This window comes from Lissotriton helveticus, chromosome 1_2, assembly GCF_964261635.1.
Source record: "Lissotriton helveticus chromosome 1_2, aLisHel1.1, whole genome shotgun sequence".
Lineage (NCBI taxonomy): Eukaryota > Metazoa > Chordata > Amphibia > Caudata > Salamandridae > Lissotriton > Lissotriton helveticus.
This window is the reverse complement of record NC_136058.1, coordinates 148,045,554-148,071,216: the sequence shown is the minus strand read 5'-3', so window position 1 is coordinate 148,071,216 and position 25,663 is coordinate 148,045,554. Positions and strand designations below refer to the sequence as shown.

Genomic DNA, 25,663 nt, shown 5'->3' with positions numbered 1-25,663 from the left:
AGGTTCTAATCAGAATTATTTGACCAATATGAACGGAAGTCTGAATGAACATTTAGCAGTATTGGTTCTGAATCCTGAGAATAATGGAAATCATGCTTCCTGGAGGGGGTGGGAAAGGCAGGGTTACCCAGTTGTAAATAGTTACGATATGGCTATGCATTATTAGTTTTGTCTTTTTCAAAATGTATGTTTGCCGGCAAAATAAGAGGATGGTTCATTTTTCATTTGTGAAGGTCGTAGAGGACGACGTGATTCCACCTGAAGTCACTAAAGAAAGGGCTGTAGGGAATAGTGGAGTGACATTTAAGCCCTCAGTTTCACAACCCACCTCCAAATTGCCATTTATAAAGTCGACAAAGGTGTTGAAAATGCCAGTTGGGTGATGGAATCTCCCCGGGCAGCAATTACCCAGTTTCAGGATGGAGTGGCAGTACTTGATGCCCAATTTCAGAATGGCCAGGCATTGAGGCAGGGCGCTGGTGGGTTTCTAGTCTGGGCCTCAAGCTAGTGATAGCCCCCCTTTCCACAGCTCAGGAGATTACTGCGGCTGTCACCAGGCAACCAGACATGCAGCATACGTTGGCGAGGTAACCCCAGTCACTCCTTGAACCAAGACCTTGGTCTCATCCACCTTGACTCCGGGGTCACACAGCAATCCGTTCAATTACCTTCGCTGTGGTGTGCCCGCATCTGTGGAAAAAGGAGAATCCAAGGGAGTCCCTCACCCATACAACACAATACAAGTGATGGAGTCCCCACCCCGAACCAACCTGGATAAGGGATGACTTCAGCTTGCAGTCTTGGCATTGCAGGAGCTCGGAGACAAAGGATGCCAGACTCTGTGTTCAAATTTAGAATAGATTAATAACCCCTTAACACAGGGGACAGCTGAACGTATGAATCTGTGTTAAGGAAAAAGGCTACAAGATTCCCTAGCATTTATTGAATGTTGTAGGCATGGAATCTCAGCCCAGGTCATGCCAGTTGCACATACATATTGCCCTTGGTACCTGCTGCTGGCAAGGGCCGACCTCCTGTTACATTAGTTTATGATACAGGACATAGTGCTAATTGGTGTCTGTTGCTCTGACTTGTTGGAGCCTTCTCACACCCTAACTTACTTTTAGGTATGTGACATCCGCCTATTTACCGGCCTACAGCCATTTTGGAACAGATCCTCCCCAACTGCTGCGTAGCCTCTTCAGCGTATCCTAAGCTAGAGCGCTGCATGGCAATGTACCGAAGAGGCCCTTCTCATTCTCCTGTATATTTGTGACCTCCTTTCATAGAGTGGAGTCCTGTGTAGATGCCATAGGCGCCAGCTGCAAAGTGAGTGATTGGGCTGACCGCAGCATAGGCCTGCCAGGTGGGCAAGGCCCTGCAGGACTGGTCGGCAATATAAAAGGGGTGAGCACCCCAGATTTCTCACTGCACAGAAGGGTGGTAGTATAAAGGCTTCCACTCTGGGGTGTGCTGTGCCAAAAGATTGGGACTTCTGCTTTTAGAGTAAGTTGAGTTGGACGAACTTGTAGGTTCCATCTAAGCAGATATGTGAATATTCTAAGCTAATTTACAGATACCTTTCTTAAAGTTAACCTCTTAAAGTTAATTCTAAGATCCTCTCCAAACCTCTGTAGTATCCAACATGAACACCCAATTCTTCAATGGACGAATGGTTATTGGTAATTCCAGTGCATTCAACCTGCATTCGACAGTGTGAACGATGTAGGCAGAACTGATGTCATGAAATGGCTGGGAAAGTTCATAGAATAATTAGTAGTAATAAATATACATGACATCAGTTTTCATGTTTGAAGCTTGCTTAGTGTATTGAGATAATCATGGTTACAGTAGTGTCTCTTCTCTTTCAGTGATCCTTATGTTGTAGCATTCAGGTCGGTCACACTACCTACACATCCAGCCACCGACGAGTATTCAAGAGGAGAGACCCTATGTGCGGGCTTTTGTATTTGGCAAGACGACGATAAGAAAACCAGGGTAAGCTCTCCGAATCTATATTGTGTAATAACTCATATAGGTTTTGTGCCATTTGGGACATTAAATAAAGTGCACCCGTGGTGGGAGCTAATTTCTACTTAAGGTAACTCTGGTTTGCCGCAGTACTTGACGATGACCCCCAGATCACTGTTAAAGCCATGCAGCTGCTAAAAGTTTTTGTGTGTTGTCTCCCAGGGCCCCCGGGCATAGTAGTCATATTTGCTTCTGTTCCAGCTGGGCAGATACTGCCTCACATTCCAATGCAGTGCCTCATTCAGTAGGAACATCTTCATAGGCCGGGCTCCCTCTCATACACACAGGTTTCTGCCTGACATGACTCTCTACCACCATGATATGCAAAACATGACCAACCTATGCCATGGTTGGTTAATATTTACCAATCACAGCCTCGTATTCCACACAATGTCATCGTGCATCTAGTAATGCCATGATATGCAAATGTATGAAAGCAGTGACACAGCCTCCCCATTAATGCCAGATCGTGCTCTCGTATGCCATAAAGTGCAGCTACATGGCAAGTAGTGTTGTTGTATACCAGGCAGTTCTATCAAACAGCAATCCGTGCTATCATGTTCCCATTCATTTCAAGGAGGGCAGTGTTATGGTGACCAGTGTCCTCATATGCCCAGTTAAGGCATATGTCAAAAGATGCTCAGTGATTTTATGGCCCAGAAAGACAATCAAAAGCCAAGCAATTCCATGTCGTTACTTGGCCCGTGAGGCCATCTGCCTTTCTGAAGTTTGAAAGCTTTATTGAACAGATTCACTTGTTGAACAGCTTGCAGGTGCAAATGATAACATATCAGTACAGCATAATCACCAGTGGAACAAATTATATTTGCTACATTTGTAAGAAAAATATAGTTCAGCGAGATGAAAAATGGTAAGACAAAGGCAAACGTTGAATCGGACTCCTAACAACACTAAGGTTTAAAAATGTTGAAGAAATAAGAATGGTGTTAATGGAGGGTAGAGACGAGGGGCGAACTGTGTCCTATCTTAAAGAGAGTATAAAAAATAATACAACCGTAACGTTAATAGGATAAAAATGCAGACCTTAACATGGATACATTCATATGAAATGAAAAATCACAATAAGCAGAAACCAAATTCAAACCACTTGTTTTACAGGAGGTTAAAATTCCCCATCAGCCATTTTTTTAAATTAAGCTAGAATTATCAAGAACATCTGTGAGTTGTGTGAAGCCATCCACTAGCCATCGACGTCATCTTCTGGGAAGCACTGCCATCCTTTGCGCTCCACTGACACACTTTCACATCATATGCCAAGCATAAAATGTTTAACAATTCCACTACTTGCCCAGTGATGTTATCATATGCCAAGCAAGTGCTACGACATGCCTATTAATGCAATGATAAGCTCAGTAATGTAATCATATGTCGATATTGTTATGTTACGTATATTATGGGCACCATGCCACATACACATATAAGTACACATGCACACATATTCAGACAGATGCATACAAACACTAGCATGTGCGTATAACCTCTACACATACTTTACTACTTGCCTTTTCCATTGCACCTTTTCTGTGGCATCGACTTTGAGAGTGGCAGCCTTGAACGACAGGAGTGTGCTGGAGGAACAGGCTAACTGGGCTCGGGAGACCAAAGTGTTGTGCAACACAGAGGTGGCTGGACCCACCACTGCTGCCAAAATGGCAGATTGGCATGACACTCTGCACACTTTAGTTGTAGAGGAGTCATTTAATGCTGTCTGCACAATCTCCAAGTAATTTGGGGCTCCTCTTTTTGATGTTCCTACTCTCATAAGTGAACGGCAGACAGGCCTGACACTTCCCTCTGGTCATTGACTCAAGGTGATACCTCGTTCTTCTTGGCATCTAGTGACTGTTTCGTTTTTGTATACTTAGCAGCACAATTGCTGTATGTTGCAAGAGGTATTGTTAGCTTACAGTGGGCTTAGACCTCCGCTGTTGCTTACCATTGGTTGGCTTCAATGTCACTTTCCTTTGTTTATGTTGTAGTATAATATTGGAAGCCGGCATCTCCTAGAATGAAAGTTAGTTTGTTCACAAAAAAAGCTGTAGCACCTTGCAGGCATGGCCGGCACAGGTAAGAGTCGGGGCGGGGTGGGCTGGGGCAAAGGAAGGCGACAGACGATCAGATAGGTATAATAAAATAAAGAAATTATTAAAACCACTTACCTTGTGCTAACCACATCACCGACGCGGCAAACGCAAGGTAAAATGTATTTTTTTAATTTACCTATCCTGTCGTCTGTCGACTCCGCCCCACCGCTCTTACCTGTGCCGGCTGCGTCTGGCACCTTTGTGACCAGATACGACAGCTCAACTGAACCAGAGTTTCAGTAAACACAAGTATGGAACTCAATGACTTAGGAATGTACACTCATAAAACATTCCATGTAAATTAAAGTCTCCGCATATCTTCTCTCTTCATACACAGAAAGAATTATCTATTACATACATATAGGATACACACAACCACAGGGCAACGAGCTGCACACTAATACACACACCAACACAAAACTAGTCATGCACCTCAAGAATAACACCTGGACATACATACACACCACACTTAAGACAAATAAAGACAGTGCTGAATCAAAGTATGTGCAGTTTATTACATACAAAGTCTTCTGCCACATACTTGTCTTTCCACAGGTGATTCAATTCTGCTGAAGAATTACTGGCAGTACCATCACCAGCATCATTACTAGCAGGCGGGATCCTGCTAACCTGATCATTTAAGAAACTCCTTCACCCCACAGTACATTAAAAGTCAACATCCATCATGAATGACCAACTGCTGCACACTTCAGCTGTGGTCTCCATTTCTCTGCAAACCCTACATTTTTTAAACAAGGCTACTCGCCTCAAGTCCCATATTTTCCATTGATCAGCCTTAGCCAATTTCCCCCTAGAGCTGCTACCCAGAAGCGCATTTTAAATTTAGAGAGCACATGACTCAAATTGTCAGGTTTAACCTTGGCCCCATCTGCAACACAAATTATAAGTGCAGGGTCCACCTCATTAGCCAATCCACTGTTCCTTTTGGGTAAACTGTCCATATCCACCCTGGCACCAGCTCAGTCCTGGTAAATCTTCCCCTCATCATTTCAAACGGTGACTTTCTAGTCATGAGTTTGTTGTTCAATGTACCATAACGTTTCTCTTAAAGCTTCTTGGGCATTCAGCTCAGAAGTCACTGCCACTTTAGTTGAGCTGTGCTGTCTTGTCATGAGGGCTCTACAGGGTTGTGGTGAATAATGTAGCTTTAATCCCACCTCGTTGCCAAATTGTTGTAGTATAAAATTAGAAACCGGCATCTCCAGGGATTATAGTTTGTTTATTCACAACAATCCTATTGCATCTTCATGACCAGGCACCACAGCTCAACTGAACCAGAGTGCCAATAACCAAATATGGACCTCAATGACATTGAGATGTACATACATAAAATAGTCCATGTAAATAAAGCTACAAGAGGCTGCTTCTTATTGTAACGTCCGTCAAGTTTCCTTCCTCTTTTTATGCTTGCCCCTCCTCTGGAGCATGGATACATTACTGTGTATTTTCCCTGCTTGCTTTATGCGGACGTACTTTTTTCTTTGATGTTAAGTAGTCTACAAGAATGTATGTGTTGTCCAGCTTTTTTCCTAGTGTACTTCTCTTCCCTCTTCGCCACAATGACCTGGATACGCATTGCGCCGCCATAGGGAAGGGAGAGTGTCTCTCTGAGGGGAGGACACAAAGGCCACGTAATCCCTGTGTTGTCTGTTCTGTGCGGAGGAAGGAGGTGCCAGACAACCCTCCTCCAAACCAACCACATTGCCCTCTTCCCTACTCCGCTTTACTCCCAACGAGACGTACCATATTCTCTTTCGAAAAGCCAATTATTTTTATTTCATTTTTGCTTGGCAATGACACCTCTGACCCATGACCCTGCTTGCAGTTTAGGCCGCTCCCCACGCCGCACAGCACCACCTGTGTGCCCGTGCCTCCCAAGCTTGCTGCTGTAAGTTCACCGACCCTGGGTTCTTATCTGTTAATTTTGTCCTGCTGTTAAATTGTGCCTTATTATTTTCTTTCAGCACTCTGTGTTTTGCCTTCCTGACTGCCTATTGCTTCAGCTGTTCCGCTCCTCATCCCCCTTTTTTCCTTCTGTACCCTCCTCCCGCTCTTCTCCCGCCGCTGCGTCCCTGGCGGCCCAGACCCCTCACCCGCCCATTCGTCGCCCCTGTGTTCTTCTCTGTATAATGTGCCTTACTGTTAAATTGGGCCTAATTGTCTACTTTGCAGCTTCCTGTGTTTTTTTTGCTTTCCTTATTTGCCTTGTTGCCTTAGTTGCGCTGTTTCCTCTCATCCCCCTTTTCTTCTGTACACCCCTCACGCTCTTTTCCCGCCGCTGCATCCACTGCGGCCCTGCCCCCCTACTCGCCCATTCGCCACCCCACTCCCGCCTCCCAGCTGCTCTTCCCTCCCACCTCCCCTTATATAGCAGCCGCTGCGCGGGCGCACCACTGGTGCGCCGAACGCGCGCCTTAGGCAAGCCCATCTGCGCCTGGACTGCGCCCAGCACCAGAATCCCTGGCCCCCGCAAACTCCACAACACCCGTCTCCGCTACGACGCCAACAGCAAACTCCACAACACCCGTCTCCCCTACGACGCCAACACACTCCTCGCACTCCACACCGGACGATGGCACTCCTGCTTCCGGGCCGCCCCGAAACGCACCCAGGGACCCTTCAACTGCCAGAACAGCAGCTTCACCAGCATTCAATACGCCAATCAACACACTGTGAAATAACTCAACCACCTCAGCTGCATCCTTCTCAACACCCGCTCCGCCCGCAAACACGGCGTTGAACTCTGGGACCTACTGGACTCCACCTCGCCAGACGTCGCCTTCCTCATGAAGCCCTGGATGAACCCCTCCTCAGCACCCAACATCGCCATAGTCATCTCCAACGGATACAAGATCACCCGCAGGAACCGCAGCAACAGAACTGGAGGAGGAATCGCCATCGTCCACAGGAACACTCTCAGAATCTCGACCAGCACCAACGACACCCACAGCACCGCTGAACACCTGCACTACCAGATCCACACTGATCCCAACACCACACTCAGAGGAACCCTCGTTTACAGACCCCCCAGACACCAGCCACAGTTTAGCGACTCCATTGCCGACTTCGTCAGCACACACGCCCTCGCCTCCACAGACTACATCCTCCTCGGGGACCTGACCTTCCACCTCGAGAACAACTACACCAACCGTGATCACCAACCTCGTACTCCGACAGCTCGTCACAACACCCACCCACTCTGCCGGCCACACGCTTGACACCATCTTCTCCACAAGCTCCCACGTCGCCTTCAGCCACACTACCGAACTCCACTGGACCGACCATCACTGCATCCACTTCACCTTCCAGAAACCAGCCACGCACCACCACACCCAACAGATCCCTCGCTGCCGCTGGAGCAGTCATCGAAGACCAGCTTACCACCACCTTCGCCTGGAGCCCACTCGTCGATCTCACCGACCCCGACACCGCCGCCCGCAACCTCAGACAGTGGATCGAAGATTGCGCCAACACTCTCGCCCCGATCAAAAAACCCTCCAACAAACACACCAGCAAGAATGCCAGCGGGTTCACCGAGGACCTCTTGGCCTCCAAGCAAGCCTGCTGAAAACTAGAGAAGAAATGGCACCGTGGACAGACACCAGACAGTTGCGTGGCCCACAAGAATGCCACCCACCCCCTCGGCCTGGGCTGACTCCTTGTTGCCAACCGCACTAGGAACAGCACCAACATCCACAGACCACGCACGCAACCTGAGGTTCATCCTCGACTCCACTTTCTCCATGACAAAGCAGGTCAACGCCGTCTCATCCTCCTGCTTCAACACCCTCCGCATGCTCCGCAAGATCTACAGGTGGATACCCACCGAAACAAGAAGAACAGTCACCCAGGCCCTCGTCAGCAGCAGGTTGGATTACGGAAACGCTCTCAACACAGGAGCCTCGGCCAAACTCCTGAAACAACTACAGCACATTCAGAACGCCTCCGCACGCCTGATCCTCGACATCCCTCGCCGCAACCACATCACACCCCACCTGAGAGACATGTACTGGCTTCCCGCCAACAAGAGGATCACCTTCAAGCTCCTCACCCACGCACACAAAGCACTTCACAACACCAGACGAGCATACCTCAACAGTCGACTCACCTTCTACACCCCCAACCACCAGCTCCGCTCCGCCGACCTCGCCACCGTCCCCTGCATCCGAAGAGTGACCTCCGGCAGCAGATCGTTCTCCCACCTCGCCGCCAAGACCTGGAACACCCTACCCATCCTCCTACGGCAGACCTAGGACTGCTAACCTTCAGAAGACTACTCAAAACATGGCTGTTTGAACCGAAGCCGCACCCCTTCCCCCGCGCCTTGAGACCCCCGCGGGTGAGTAGTGCACTTTACAAATTTTCTGATTGATGCGAGTTATCTGTTCCCGCCTCTACCACTTTAGTCCTCCCAGCTCCAGGCATTATCTCAATATATACTCCTTGCCACCCCTTTCTGGTAATTAGAGTGTTCTCTGAGAAATTACTCCTCACAAGCGGCCCGCTTAGGGCCCTAACCTCTCCCAGATGGGCGAGTTACCACCCCGTTCCCTTCTGGCCACTTCCGCTGCCTCCACCTTGACCATCCCCTAAGCAATAAGGAGCTTGCTAGTGTGTAAACGGCGGCAGTTCATTGACATCAACATGCATCACGGTTCATAATTATCACGAATTAGTGGTCATTCGTATGTTCCATGCATCACGTAAATTCAACATGTAACTGTCATAATCCTAGTTTTCAGTCCCCTGATCCCTTGATTTTCTCTTAAATCCTGACAGCACTTTATGCACCTCCCTGGTTGGAGACCCCTTTCTAGCTGTCGGGCTTTTGCAGCTTCTAGGCTTCCCTCGCTACCAAAGTTCTGTGTGGCTGCCAACTCTGGCCTTGCCTGGGCTGCAAGTGGTGCTGACCCTTTGCTGGCCGTTCGCCTGCACCCAGTGTCCCAAGGACACTGTTCGAGTGGCTCTTCCTTGTGGTCTATTGTGCTTTTCTTAGCTGTTTTCTGTGTGCTGTCTCCGCCCTCCCATTGTGTTCGACTCTCACAGCTGTGATGCTCGCGATGCCTATGGGGTGAGTCAACGTTGTGGAGACACGGCGTAGGGGCTGCTGCTACCTGCCGTTTTGGCCTTGTGATTGTCACGCCCTGCTATTCCTATTGGACACTTTTGAAATACACTTGCCAATGACAGGCGACATTTTCCGTGGCCTTACGGCCACCATGCCTCTGGCTGTTCTCTTCGCCCTAGACAGTGTCTGGTCTATGGGTCAACCTTAGATCAGGTCTGCTGCTATATTTTTAGAGACCGTTCTTTTGTACATCAGATGCATTTTCTGTTTTTGTTTTCACTTCATGTGCCTGCGTATTACGCATATGCTTAGCTACATTAGTTCTTTCTGTAGAGGTGGGCAAGCCACGGAAAGCTCGAACCTGAAGTCTGGCTCTGACTCAGCTCCAGTCCAAACCTCGAGCCTTTAACGAGCCAAGCTTGCATGTGGCTTCAGCCTGTCACTCTCCCTCTACCCAGGATGTGTGTCACAGCCAGAGCTGCTGACTTTAAGACCGGCAACCAGGTTCGAGTGTTTGCTCAACATCGCTTAATCCCCTTGTACCCACAAAATGAATGGGACCTTGTGTAATGTAAACGGTGTTCATGTAAAGCGCTCCATTAGCTTCCGGTCGAGTTTGCGCTATAATGAAAACTCAATAAAAATTGTCAGAGGTAAAATACAGCATTAACTTTAAAAGCAGAGGCTAATATATATACATTTCGTGGATTCCATCTGCAAAGTGAAACCAGAAATCCTGGATGAATCACGGTTTCTCTGTTTAAATTGTGTGATCTTAAGCAAATCATTTATTTCACCAAAACTGTTTATTCACGTGTAAAAGAATTTACTTCTCAGTGCTGTTCTAGAAATACACTTTTTTTTTGATTCACAAGCATTCTTAATTATTTACTGTAATACATTTGTTTATTGTATAGTTAATAAAAACTGTTACAATTTGCGTAAAACATTCAGCAAATATTAGCTTAAAACCACAAAAGCGGATAGGTTTCCATAAAATTTCCTTTCGTGTTCATGATCTTCCCATAAAATTTATTTTCGTGTTCGTGAACTTAGCATAAAACATAAAAGAACAGTTCTTAAATCAGTATTTACGTATTAATAAGAGATGTCGATCTTTATTTTATCCGCAAGACTGAAGTGTCCAGATAAGATTATTTCGATACGGACTCGATTGCTTTCAATAGTTTTTCATGGGCTTGCAAAAACTTTATCATTCTACAATTCATTTAAGGGTCAGTTGGATCCAGGCTTCCAATAATGGCGGTTCAACAAGAACGTATTCTCCTGTACTGGAAGACTTTCTTCAAAAAGATTACACGCTCAGATTGCAACTTCTTGCAATGGCATAGTAGATGAATTAAGTCTTCCTTTTCGTAACCACAGAGACGGCATTCTTTTGAGTCAATATGCCTCTAGGATGGTTCGTTGGCTAAAGTTGGAAGTTTGCTAAAGCGCAAAGCCATAAGTCGTTTTTTAATATAAATAGAGAACGTTGTATCTAAGTAGGCCGCTGGCTTAAGACTTTTGTAATTCTTAACCACAGTCCAAGAATGGGAGCGATGGGAGAAAATACCTTTGTCTACTAACAGCAAGTGAAGTTTTGCAGCTCTATTTAATGCCTGCCTGAATGATAAAAAAAGGCAAGTTTTTATTCCAAAGGTTTAAAGAACATGTTACATAGAGTGCGCTAGTCAGGAAGTTGTTGGCCTGCGATTTTGTTTGCGTTTCCAGTTCCGTCCTTAAGAATTGGTTGAGGTTGTTTTCGCTAGCGCTTTGCTTGATTCGGTACCACACCTTTATACATGTATAAAGTCTGCCCAGTGATTCGTTCATTAAACCAAATTCTAATCGCATTTGCGCCGGTGAAGCAGAAATGGGAATTTGGAAAACCTTTTTATACATTTTTGTTATTAGTTTAAGAGTATCAGAGTCTTTACCATGCATGGCGGCACTGGCGTATGATAAGGTAGACAGAGCTTTGCCTGAGATAATTGTCAGGAGCGGAGTCAAAGATGGCCCTTCAGCTTCTTTGCCAGTGAACTAAATGCAAATATTAAGGCCCCTGCTCTCTGAGTCATATCATTTTTCTGATCTTGTAGGGATAACTTGTCATCTATGTAGTATCCCAAGTATTTATAACAGGATACTTTTACCAGTTGTTTACCTTCTAGCCAGATGTTATGATGAGTGGCTTGCCGATTAGTAAAAAGCATTGTTTTTGTTTTAGATAAGTTTAGTTCCAACTTATTTCTAGACAGAAAGTCTAAAAGTACACTTAAGAGCCTCGTCAAACCAACTTTAGTTAAGCTCAATAGCACAATGTCGTCTGCGTAGGCTAGGTGAGAAAGTTTTAGCTTGCCTAATTTCGGGGAATGTGTAATAGTGTTGTCAAGCTTACCGGAGAGATCTGATATGAAGAGATTAAATAGGTGCAGGGCCAGTACGCACCCCTGTTTTAAACCAATATTTGTAGATACTTTTCTTGATATTCTGGTGCATTCCCCAAGTTTTACTTGCATCCAGGTGTCAGTATAGAATAATAACAAGCCTCTCAGTATCCTCTCTGGTATTTCCCATGCTTTCAAATTTGCCCACAGCAGGTTCCGGTCCATGCTGTCGAAAGCAGCTTTTAAGTCTATGAAGCACAGATGCAAGTCCTGTTTCTCACGCTTGCATTTTTCAGCAACCATTGTAATGGATAAGATGTTGGAGATAGTTCCAATCCCTTTTCTAAAGCCTGTTTGATTAATTGGATTCAGGTTTCTTTCCCCGGACCAATTGACCAGATCTTCCAGAAATAATGATGCAAAATATTTGGCTTCCACGTCCTGCAGTGCAATTAGCCTGTAATTAATTGGGTTTGTTCTTTCTCCACCTTTGTAATTGGGGGTTATGATCGATCCTTTCCAGCTGTCAGGTATTTGATTGTTAGTCTCTATTTCAGCGTAAAGTTTCTCTAAGTGTGAGCTCCAGTATTCGGAGGCGTGTTTGTAGATCACTTGTGGAATGCCATTCAGACCTGGAGCCCCGTTGCTTTTACCCTTTTCAATTATGTTTGCCATGTCCTCTGCTGAATAGGTAGCATAATTTACTCCCGGCTTAGATGATTGTTACAGGTCTGTTGGTAGGGGCTGACCGCTACCTTCTTCTTCTGCGTTCAGTTTATTCAAATTTTCAGATATTAGTTGTTTTCGTGGAACATTTGGTGACTTTTGTTTACATTTTTGCGAAAGGAAAGTGACCCATTCTGTTTCCTGAACGTTTGACGTTAAGATGTTTCGGTGCCTAGTCAATTGATTTATTGTATTCCAAAATTTATTTGAGTTTGGATTCCTAATACTGAATATCAGTTTAGTCCAAAAGTTCTCAGTTTTCCTTTTTTTGAATTCCCATATCATCTTTTTGTATTGTTTTCTTTGTAGGAGAAATGTCTCCAATAATGGCCCTTCAGTATTGGTCGATTGTAACTTCTTCTGGGTTCTTCTTAACGCCCTTCTTAGATCTTGCACCTCTTTCGGGAGGTCAGTGTTTGGATGGTATCTTTTGTCCTTCACACTCAAGACTTTCATTTTGGTTTTTAGTTTGCCTAAGAAGAAAGACCAGGCTTGTATCTTATTCGTAGATTCGTTCCCCAATTCAGCCAAGATATCCTTAATTATAGAGAACCACTCAATTTTGTTTGTATTTGTCCAAATAATACGTTTTTGATTAATTATATTTATTTGGCCCTCCAGTGTATTAGATGAATGGAATCTTTCGATGCAAAAATAAAATTTGATGTGTTGAAACGCGTGATCACTCAAGGGAGTGTAGTCTATATAAAAACTGACTAGTAATGGCATTAGCGATAGGCTTATCAAGTATTGATTGTGCCAGAGGGCCGTAATACGATTTTTTTGGCGGTCGGTCTTAGTCTGACCTTCCGTTTAGGACTCGCACTCCTAGATATTCAAGATCTGTCACTAATTGCGGGCCCAGTCGATCCTTGCGGTCCTTCACCCCAACTTGAGATTGCTGTGGGTCACGCCAATGCATATTGTCTGCTGTCAAGATTTCGTCTTCTTCCGGTGAGAATATCAAGTTTGAATTAGTCTCCGGTCGCTATTAAGCTCCATGAAGGCTCTGCACTACGCAGGCATGTAATTACTTTGTTTAGTAGGGCATTTATTTCCTTTTTAATTTGAAACTTCGGTTGTGTGTAATAATTAATCAAGATTATCGTTTTTTTGAGAACTGTGTTTTGATCCGAGAATTTAATTAGTTGTATACTAGGGTCGGGAGATTTAGGCTGTTCGGTTTTATTAATAAAGCTGTAGATACATAGACTGACAGGCCGCCTTTTGCACGACCGTAGTGCTTACATTTTTCTGATGCTACAGTGTAGTGGACGAATCCTGCTATCGGGAGATCTTCTTGTGACCATGTTTCTTGCAAGGCAATTACGTCACAATTTGCCCACTCCTTTGGAGGCAGTCCATCCTCTAGCAATTTCTTTCGCCCCTTCTATGTTCCACGGTAGCAGATGTATACCTTCGGATTCAACGTAGGTCTCCCTATCGGTCTTTGGTCAGTTGCACCTCTTATTGCTTAGCACGCTGGGAATCCAATTCCATTGATCTGAGTTTGAAGTGAATTCCCCTTCATTACCTGTAACTGCTCTCTCTTGGGGGTAGGTCTTAATTATTTACTGGTCAATCGCCAAGAAAAGAACCCATGAGTTGGCTTGGATATAAGGTGGAAGGGCATGGTTGTCAGATGCATGTATTAAGCTCTACTTGTACGGTTATTGTTTTGAAATATGTGTATTTATCATGTGGCAAGCACACTCAGAAGCATTGAAATAAGAGGGATTCTTCCTTGGTATGTGTGGTTGGCGAGTGGCTGTTCATGTGCTATTTGCCAAGGGTAGACTGAAAGGTAAAAGCATCTTCAAATGTTTTAGCGCCAAACTCCTTCTGTACTGAATGAGTCCTCTCTAACGAGTATTGGCTAAGCCAATAGGTCTTGATTTTGGGCACACCGACAAAATGAGTCTGCTTTTTTTCTTTTCATTTGCTGTCCTAACACAGATTAGCAAATTAACAGAAAAAACATGCCAGACGTATTACTAATTTACACTGGACGTAGAGCCCACCCACTGCGTACCTTTGGTTGGCTTCATTGTCACTCTAGTTTGCTTGCTTCTTATTCCTTGACATTTCTAACCTTTCCTTTGTCTTTTTTTAATAAATATTTTTTAGTTTTTCAGTACATGAACACGTACTGTAAATCTACAGCTGCAAGTAGCTTCCCGAGGCATAGTGGTCCAGTTCGAACCACATTAATTTCAGACCACATGCTGTAAAAACAGGTTGGTGGGCCCATGTAACCACAGGTCCCAGTAACCCATATATGAACTCCCCATGCCCCCCAAGGTAGCCCCATGCAGCTGCGGTCGGTAGTGGGAGTACCTGCTGGGCGGTGACGTGGGGAGGGGCAGGGTGGGGGGTGCTAAACTATGGATTACTAAGGGTTACAGGTAAGTAAACATATAAATAAATAAAACACGTTTCTTTGAATGCACTGCATCCCCAAATGTGATGCAGTGCGCGCAACGAAATTGCCGTAGGTTGGAGAGTGCTATTCTGCCCTCCAGGAGTTTCAAGGTAAGGGTCATCCTAGCTATCCATGGTGACCCTATCCCACAGCAGCGTCCGCCTCACCTCAACTACAGACCAGAAAAACCCATCTCGGATCTCAAAGGGCATGTTTTGCAGCAGATAAATACATTTGGGTAGTTAGATCATTTTATAGAGAACCATCCTCCCCAGCAATTATATCAGGAATTTTCTTCAGCACTCCGAGTCTGTCCTATAGTCCTAGAGGATTCTGGTCCGATTTGTGGTCCACCATCATCAAGATCCCCCAAGATAGGTGAATCCCAGGGGTTCCCATCTTAGAGTATAGTTCAAACCCTGCCCTCGATCATCTTTGGATAATGGAAATGCCAGAGACTTGTGACAGTTTATGAGGATCCAAATACCTCTAGAATTTGCAATACTCTTGGAGTGGAGTGCTCTGGGTCTGCCAGGTATAACTGGACATCTGATCGACGTCATCCCACTGTAGGCACCACTGTAGCCACGTATCAGTGCATTCTTCCCCACCCACATAGCTAGTGGCTCAGTCGCACTGCAAAGAGTAAGGGGGCAAGCAGGCACCTGACAGGTGTTTGGACCCAGCCCAAATTCTACTGAGAATGCCCTGTTAACATTAACCTTGGCTATTGGGTCTTTGTACAGCAGCCTCTCCCAGGACAAAAACGTCAGGTCAAATTCCAGTGTGGGAGCTGAATCCCAATAACCATCTGAACCCCAAAATGTGAACACCCCATATGTTACCTATTCAGTTTCAGCTCCAATTCTCTAGATGATGTTGGGGTAAGAGACTACACCCCTCATCAAAAATCTCACGATTTAGCAGAGTTAAACAGAATAAATACAAAAACAGCAATACATGAGTTTTAGATCAGAAACAAGGCAATTATGGGGTTATTACTGAATTGATATTAAATGAGGTACCGAGAAAGAATGCATACATGTCCAGAAAGGCTGAAATACAGAAATACAAAGTTATGAATTTGGTGAAAATGTATAGCAATGTAGGCAGAAAATCCCCTAATCACCAAAAATTCTAAATATTAGTCTTACTTCCACACAAGAAAACATTCAATCAAGGGCCTGAAAAAAAAAAAAAAACCATATATATATATATATATATATATATATATATATATATATATATATATATATATATATATATATATATATATATATATATATATATATATATATATATATATTATATATATTTATTTATTTATTTGGAACAGACTACCAGTCCCAGAATTCATTGCTGATTTTTACTCACCTGAGATTGGATGATATGATTAAAGGGACAAAAGACTGGTGTTTGTATGGTTGGCGTCCATTTTGGAGCAGAAAAGCCTTTGAGAAAGGGAGGATTCCTGAAACGCGTCAGGCTCTGCTGATGCAAGTGGCGCCTTGGTTCTCCCCCAGAACTTGAACGCGCTGTTTGTGAGTGCGCCCTGCACCTTGGGTGAACTGTGAACAGTAATATATACGGCCGACCCGGCCGAGGGTGCACCGCCGCGGACTTTTGGCGGTTCCGCTGCTGGTCCTTGGATCGGCGCTTGGGGACATTCTGGCGTTACTTTGAAAGGAGGAGTAACAGAAAAGGCACACTTTTGATTGATATTTTACTTTCCTTGATGTTTGCCACCAGCCCACTGGGGTATTATTTGGAACAGACTACCAGTCACAGAATTCATTGCTGATTTGTACTCACCTGAGATTGGATGATATGATTAAAGAAAGGGACAAAAGACTGGGAGGATTCCTGAAATGCGTCAGGCTCTGCTGATGCAAGTGGCGCCTTGGTTCTCCCCCAGAACTTGAACGCACTGTTTGTGAGTGCGCCCTGCACCTTGGGTGAACTGTGAACAGTAATATATATATATATAAACCAAAAATCTTCACCTCCTCCGATGCTCGGAGAAATGAAGACACCGACCCCAGGCTGTCGGCAAGGCAGATTTATTGATCTATCAACGGGCGACGCGTTTCGAACAACAAGTGCTCTTGTTCACACACCTTACACCTGGTCAGCTGACTATTTATATACATTTGTTTTTGGTGATGCTCCACCTCTCTAGTGAGTCACGTGTTCAACCCATGAACATAAAGAAAATACCAAATAATACACCGCGTAAATGCATTGTGATTTAAAAAGGTACGAAAATATATATATATATATATATATATATATATATATATATATATATATATATATATGTATATATATATATGTATATATATATGTATATATATATGTCCCCATACAGCGCGTGGATGCCTGGTTTCACCATGGGGGTGCCCAGGAGTGGACACTTCACAAGGAAAACCAGGAAGGGTTCCTTAGCGGTATGAGTACAAGCACCGGGAGACCCGGTCCGGGTAGCTGAGCGCTATACAAGTACAAAAAAAAATATGTATATGCTCCAGAAACCACCAGCCTGCTGCACACTCGAACGGGTGCTCTTCCAAGCGGGGGTGTACACGCCGAACAAATGACTGCTCCCAAACTTCCTCCACGTTCCGTCGTTCCGTCAGAACAAGAAAACAGCACTCTCAGGGGGCAATTGACAAAGGCTAAGCGCCGAAACGCGTCTTGTCTGTGCTGGGTTGCTAATAAAGAACTGTTGGCACGCATACCCCCTCCTGAGAGTGCTGTTTTCTTGTTCTGACGGAACGAGGAAGTTTGGGAGCAGTCATATATATATATATGTACGCTCGCGTGTAGAAACACAGCCACACTCGCGGGGAGAAACTTGAACTCGCCTTTCTTGCCACAGCGTGCTTGAATAGCTGAGGAGCTCAAGAGAAAGTGATTCAATCCCATTTCGCCGTGGAATTCCTGACGCGTTTCGAAGGCTCCCGCCTTCTCTTCAGAGGATTTGGCGAACTGATGATGGGAATGCAGGTACCAGCCCTAATAATGACCATGGCACGCCCCTGGTGGGCAGTCCAAATGTCCCAGTGCCTGATGGGACTGGTAGTCCTGTTTAGTCTTGGCGCCCCATGTGTGGGTCAAGGCGGACGAGTGGTCTCCCCTCGCCAACCAGGCGACCTCACGATAGCGGAGTAGCAGACGGATATATGCCCGTCAAACTAGCAAGCTGGATGCTTGCCCTGGTCGGCTCCTACCCTGAGGCTGCTTGGCGGTGCTCAGCGTGTATGCAGGGTCACTGCTAGCTCGTTTCCATCATGGCGCTGCTGCACTCTTCTGGCGGGTGCGGTAAAAGGATGGTGATGGTTCCATCCTAATATGTACGCTCGCGTGTAGAAACACAGCCACACTCGCGGGGAGAAACTTGAACTCGCCTTTCTTGCCACAGCGTGCTTGAATAGCTGAGGAGCTCAAGAGAAAGTGATTCAATCCCATTTCGCCGTGGAATTCCTGACGCGTTTCGAAGGCTCCCGCCTTCTCTTCAGAGGATTTGGCGAACTGATGATGGGAATGCAGGTACCAGCCCTAATAATGACCATGGCACGCCCCTGGTGGGCAGTCCAAATGTCCCAGTGCCTGATGGGACTGGTAGTCCTGTTTAGTCTTGGCGCCCCATGTGTGGGTCAAGGCGGACGAGTGGTCTCCCCTCGCCAACCAGGCGACCTCACGATAGCGGAGTAGCAGACGGATATATGCCCGTCAAACTAGCAAGCTGGATGCTTGCCCTGGTCGGCTCCTACCCTGAGGCTGCTTGGCGGTGCTCAGCGTGTATGCAGGGTCACTGCTAGCTCGTTTCCATCATGGCGCTGCTGCACTCTTCTGGCGGGTGCGGTAAAAGGATGGTGATGGTTCCATCCTAATATGTACGCTCGCGTGTAGAAACACAGCCACACTCGCGGGGAGAAACTTGAACTCGCCTTTCTTGCCACAGCGTGCTTGAATAGCTGAGGAGCTCAAGAGAAAGTGATTCAATCCCATATCGCCGTGGAATTCCTGACGCGTTTCGAAGGCTCCCGCCTTCTCTTCAGAGGATTTGGCGAACTGATGATGGGAATGCAGGTACCAGCCCTAATAATGACCATGGCACGCCCCTGGTGGGCAGTCCAAATGTCCCAGTGCCTGATGGGACTGGTAGTCCTGTTTAGTCTTGGCGCCCCATGTGTGGGTCAAGGCGGACGAGTGGTCTCCCCTCGCCAACCAGGCGACCTCACGATAGCGGAGTAGCAGACGGATATATGCCCGTCAAACTAGCAAGCTGGATGCTTGCCCTGGTCGGCTCCTACCCTGAGGCTGCTTGGCGGTGCTCAGCGTGTATGCAGGGTCACTGCTAGCTCGTTTCCATCATGGCGCTGCTGCACTCTTCTGGCGGGTGCGGTAAAAGGATGGTGATGGTTCCATCCTAATATGTACGCTCGCGTGTAGAAACACAGCCACACTCGCGGGGAGAAACTTGAACTCGCCTTTCTTGCCACAGCGTGCTTGAATAGCTGAGGAGCTCAAGAGAAAGTGATTCAATCCCATTTCGCCGTGGAATTCCTGACGCGTTTCGAAGGCTCCCGCCTTCTCTTCAGAGGATTTGGCGAACTGATGATGGGAATGCAGGTACCAGCCCTAATAATGACCATGGCACGCCCCTGGTGGGCAGTCCAAATGTCCCAGTGCCTGATGGGACTGGTAGTCCTGTTTAGTCTTGGCGCCCCATGTGTGGGTCAAGGCGGACGAGTGGTCTCCCCTCGCCAACCAGGCGACCTCACGATAGCGGAGTAGCAGACGGATATATGCCCGTCAAACTAGCAAGCTGGATGCTTGCCCTGGTCGGCTCCTACCCTGAGGCTGCTTGGCGGTGCTCAGCGTGTATGCAGGGTCACTGCTAGCTCGTTTCCATCATGGCGCTGCTGCACTCTTCTGGCGGGTGCGGTAAAAGGATGGTGATGGTTCCATCCTAATATGTACGCTCGCGTGTAGAAACACAGCCACACTCGCGGGGAGAAACTTGAACTCGCCTTTCTTGCCACAGCGTGCTTGAATAGCTGAGGAGCTCAAGAGAAAGTGATTCAATCCCATTTCGCCGTGGAATTCCTGACGCGTTTCGAAGGCTCCCGCCTTCTCTTCAGAGGATTTGGCGAACTGATGATGGGAATGCAGGTACCAGCCCTAATAATGACCATGGCACGCCCCTGGTGGGCAGTCCAAATGTCCCAGTGCCTGATGGGACTGGTAGTCCTGTTTAGTCTTGGCGCCCCATGTGTGGGTCAAGGCGGACGAGTGGTCTCCCCTCGCCAACCAGGCGACCTCACGATAGCGGAGTAGCAGACGGATATATGCCCGTCAAACTAGCAAGCTGGATGCTTGCCCTGGTCGGCTCCTACCCTGAGGCTGCTTGGCGGTGCTCAGCGTGTATGCAGGGTCACTGCTAGCTCGTTTCCATCATGGCGCTGCTGCACTCTTCTGGCGGGTGCGGTAAAAGGATGGTGATGGTTCCATCCTAATATGTACGCTCGCGTGTAGAAACACAGCCACACTCGCGGGGAGAAACTTGAACTCGCCTTTCTTGCCACAGCGTGCTTGAATAGCTGAGGAGCTCAAGAGAAAGTGATTCAATCCCAGGGCAATAATGACCATGGCACGCCCCACCAGGGGCGTGCCATGGTCATTATTAGGGCTGGTACCTGCATTCCCATCATCAGTTCGCCAAATCCTCTGAAGAGAAGGCGGGAGCCTTCGAAACGCGTCAGGAATTCCACGGCGAAATGGGATTGAATCACTTTCTCTTGAGCTCCTCAGCTATTCAAGCACGCTGTGGCAAGAAAGGCGAGTTCAAGTTTCTCCCCGCGAGTGTGGCTGTGTTTCTACACGCGAGCGTACATATATATATATATATATATATATGTGTACATACATATAATATACATATATACATATATATATATATATATATGACTGCTCCCAAACTTCCTCGTTCCGTCAGAACAAGAAAACCGCACTCTCAGGAGGGGGTATGCGTGCCAACAGTTCTTTATTAGCAACCCAGCACAGACAATATATATATATATATCCAGACAGTTAGGACCCATCCGAGATCATTCCTCCCATCGTCAGGTGGCGTACAGTTCGGCGAACCCAAAAGCAGTTAATGTTGCAAATTTCCAAAGTTGCTTATTCCAGCAAATACGCACTCGGAGACAAAGTTCTGAAGAAAAAGTATTTATTCCCAAATTACGCTATGCATTTCAACACAATCCTGTGTCTTGCTCACACGAAATGCCTCGATGTTCCCAGCAATTTTGTAAAGAAAAGAAACATCAACAACATAGACAAGGGCATGTTTGTAAAGGTCACATGATCTCCTATGTAACTTTATCCGCCATTTCTAAGTGGTGTAAATTATATTGTCTTACAGCGTACATCACTCCATATATTTATACATTATTAAGCAGATCATTTTTTGCATCTCCTCTATCGTATATGAATATATATGCCACATAAATCCATTGAGATATCAAATAGTATTGACCCAACTTACGGCTCTCCTCATTTAGTACATTCTTAAATCATATTTACTTTTTTGCTTGATAGCAGCGTAGAGAGCGTTTTTAGATTTTCTTAGTCTCTGGCACACAGAACTCTTTTCCTTCGGAATAGTACCCAAATACAGAGTTCCCCGGGAGTTCTACATACATTAATTTCCCTCGCGGGAATGTCAACCATTTCTAAGTGGTGTAACCAAAACACTTTGGCTCATTATAACATCCCGAAGTTGTGCATTGTAAAAACATATGGAGTGATGTACGCTGTAAGACAATATAATTTACACCACTTAGAAATGGCGGATAAAGTTACATAGGAGATCATGTGACCTTTACAAACATGCCCTTGTCTATGTTGTTGTTGATGTTTCTTTTCTTTACAAAATTGCTGGGAACATCGAGGCATTTCGTGTGAGCAAGACACAGGATTGTGTTGAAACGGCGTAGCGGAATTAGGGAATAAATACTTTTTCTTCAGAACTTTGTCTCCGAGTGCGTATTTGCTGGAATAAGCAACTTTGGAAATTTTCATATATAAATATATATATATATATATATATATATATATATATATATATATATATATATATAAAAATCCAACTTTCCACAATGTGCCTCCTGCACAGAAAAGTTGGCGGACAACCAAATCAGCACTCCGAGGCAGAAGATATAAAGTTGCTGTATTATTTTAATCCATAAGGTGGGTAACAAATGCCATCAGACGCGTTTCGGGCACGTCCGTGCCCTTGCTCACTGATAATTAGCAAAGCGAAAAACAATCACTTAAATTCAGTAGTTTGGCGCCAATGCTCATACTTTGTAAACAGAAAGGAAGGACTAACATATTTCATGTGTTCCTATACACATTCTAATGTGGGCGCCATTTTGTAATGATAACCATACATAGATAAACCAGTATTATTACATAGACATATAGCCAACATAAATACATCATTTCACATTATATACATTCATTCAAATTGTATATATGTTTTATCAATACACCTATTTAAAAGGCACAAATGCCTAAATCCTATATATGCGTTGTTTTACTAAACAAGTCAACATTATGTCTGGCATTTATTACTTAATTTTAAAACTAGGAATGTCTGCGCCATGTGTATTTGAGAGGAAGGATCTGAATGGATTTTGAGTTTCATTACACCGGGCATTTGTTGCATTTCATTCTCAATGGCAAGCATTTACCTGTACAAATACATTTGAATATTCCTATATTACATCGGAATAAGTCCTTATGCCAAAAAAGATTGTTCGTGCTTATGTCTCTCCAATACATGCATAGTGGCTTATTGCCAGGTTAATTATAAACATTCCTATCATTCAATTCTAAATTCATTTGAATGAATGAATAAAGCCCCCTATGCATGTTAAACAGTAGCCCCCTTTGTAACATACTCAAAATTACAATATGTTTCCATTTTCCTCTGGTTAGTCCTATACTTTAAAACATTGCATGGTCAAAAATGATATGCTTCGCTTACTCGGGTGCTTAGGAAGTGAAAAATGGTGCTGATATATAATACACAAAGAATTTGAGTAAGTGCAGTTGTGCTAAAGTGCGAATATACTTTCTACATATTTCTCAAAACGTTAGTGGGGTTTCATTTCTAGGCCAACTTATTAATCATTTCTACTCAGAAAATACTAATATCACATTCTTTAGTGTCTCAAGAATCTATGACTCATATATATATATGTGTGTGTGTATATGTATATATATATATTTATCTCCAAGCTTCTCCAAATACCCAAAGTACAAGGAGCACTTGAGCGGCAACATGCTCCTAAAGAGCCTTTATGGTATATAGTCCACCAGTACAACGATAACTTTAAGCAGTTCAATGTGCCATGGATATATATATATATATATATATATATATATCCAAGCTCCTAAGTATCCATGGGATTTACCCCATAAAGAAAGTAGCACTCGCAGGGGTTAGTTCCAACGATGATTTTATTTCGGGAACTGCACAGCAACAACGACACGTTTCGCCATAGGGCTTCTTCAAATTGTGCAAGGACCCGCGGCGCCTGTCTGCCTATAAAGACGTCATACATATGATCAAAAGCAAGAGAGGACTATCATACATATCTACAAAAGGCCGCCATCTTGACATGTAGTGACGGATATCGCAGCAATACGGGTGTTCAATACCCAGATAGTTGGCCCATCCATATACACTATATACATATATACATAGATGATTTAAATAAATCCAAGGTGCATAAAGCCCACGATGGGCTAAGATAGTCCTAACTTCGCATGTAATACAAATACGCCCATTATGGGTTGGTCTTAGGCAGAGTCGTTATATCAAAAACATTTCATCTCGCCCTGTATGGGCTAAATCAAAACACATATTTAAAAAAACATTGTCTTAAAAAGATTCAAAATTTTCATCTGTACATATCTTAATCTGTTATGACATTTATAATATCATGCAGGATGGATGTATCTAAAGGCAGTTTGGTGATTACAGGTACACTCAATAAGATACTAATCTCAGATTTATCATGTCACTATGCATGTCAGCCTAAATGTACTGCTAGCTCTTCATGCATATTGAGACCTTTGGGATTTTTGCTCTGCATTTCTATGATATACCTAGATTCAAGACGTCTGAGTTTTAAGAGTCTATCACCCCCTCTGATGTTAACCGGTACACTGTCAAGGCAAACATAGGACAACAGGTCCCTGTTGCTCCCATGCATCCTTTCAATGTTTTTGATATAACGACTCTGCCTAAGACCAACCCATAATGGGCGTATTTGTATTACATGCGAAGTTAGGACTATCTTAGCCCATCGTGGGCTTTATGCACCTTGGATTTATTTAAATCATCTATGTATATATGTATATAGTGTATATGGATGGGCCAACTATCTGGGTATTGAACACCCGTATTGCTGCGATATCCGTCACTACATGTCAAGATGGCGGCCTTTTGTAGATATGTATGATAGTCCTCTCTTGCTTTTGATCATATGTATGACGTCTTTATAGGCAGACAGGCGCCGCAGCTCCTTGCACAATTTGAAGAAGCCCTATGGCGAAACGCGTCGTTGTTGCTGTGCAGTTCCCGAAATAAAATCATCGTTGGAACTAACCCCTGCGAGTGCTACTTTCTTTATGGGGTAAATCCCATGGATACTTAGGAGCTTGGACATTACAACGGGCACACCCCCGTTCTGTGTGCACCCGCTCACGTGTGCATCTGGCTGGTGTTTGGGAGCTGAGGATATATATATATATATATATATATATATATATATATATATATATATATATATATATTACCTACTGGCGGTCGCCAGTAGGTATATATAGTTAGGATTTTTTCTCTATGGGTTTTTTGAAAATTCTATGTCTAATAACTTTGGCGTTTGTAGACGGAATTGGCTGAAATTTTCAGGAAAATGGCACATTTTGTTTCTGAGCAGCCCTTGAAAATTTGGGGGGGGTTCGTCCAGTGGGGGCCGAGAAAAAAGGGGGGTCCCAAAACGTGTTTTTAACATTGAGTTTTCCATAGGGCGCTTGGCCTCACTTTTAGCCCGAACGGCTGAATGGATTTGCACGAAACTTGGCAAAATTGTAGGGACTGGTAGCCCGATGTGCCTTTTGTAGGTCTCAATATATGTGCTCCAGTGGATTTTGAGAAATTAACGTTTAAAAAAAGATATATATCTGTAACAGCGGACCGGGCAGCGCTCTGGTTCGCGGACTTTTCGCGCAACCGAGCTTTGTGAAGCGAAGCTGATTGGTTCTCCGGCGTCTGTCAACATTCCAAACAGTCCGTAGCGGCCGCCATCTTGTCTCTCGGTAGGATCGAGAGACAAGAGGAGGCCGAAGCGAAGGGGCAAATGACCATAAGGGGGCATAGTACATTGTCGCTCACCCCCTAGGTTTGATGTGGAGGTTTTAAAAGGGCCCCGCGGGGCAAAAAAAAATAAAAATAATAATAATCGAACAGCTGAATGGATTTGCACGAAACTTGGCAAAATTGTAGGGACTGGTAGCCCGATGTGCCTTTGCTAGATCTCAATATATGTGCTCCAGTGGATTTTGAGAAATTAACGTTCAAAAAAAGGTATATATCTGTAACAGCGCACCGCTTCGCGTACTTTTCGCGTTACGGAGCTTTGCGAAGCGAAGCTGATTGGCTCTCCGGTGTCTGTAAACATTCCAAACAGTCCGTAGCGGCCGCCATCTTGTCTCTCGGTAGGATTGAACAGCTGAATGGATTTGCACGAAACTTGGCAAAATTGTAGGGACTGGTAGCCCGATGTGCCTTTGCTAGGTCTCAATATATGTGCTT

The 25,663-nt window shown here is 44.9% G+C and overlaps 1 protein-coding gene across 3 annotated transcripts in view; it reads left to right on the top strand.

Moving 5' to 3' along the window:
- ACOT11 (acyl-CoA thioesterase 11) overlaps positions 1–25,663 on the top strand; it is a 437,309-nt gene that overhangs the window by 392,957 nt on the left and 18,689 nt on the right. For all 3 annotated transcript variants that reach the window (XM_078670317.1, XM_078670310.1, XM_078670324.1), the window contains one exon: positions 1,872–1,998. In XM_078670317.1, coding sequence (XP_078526443.1) covers positions 1,872–1,998 — 127 coding nt within the window. The remainder of the gene's footprint in view (positions 1–1,871; positions 1,999–25,663) is intronic.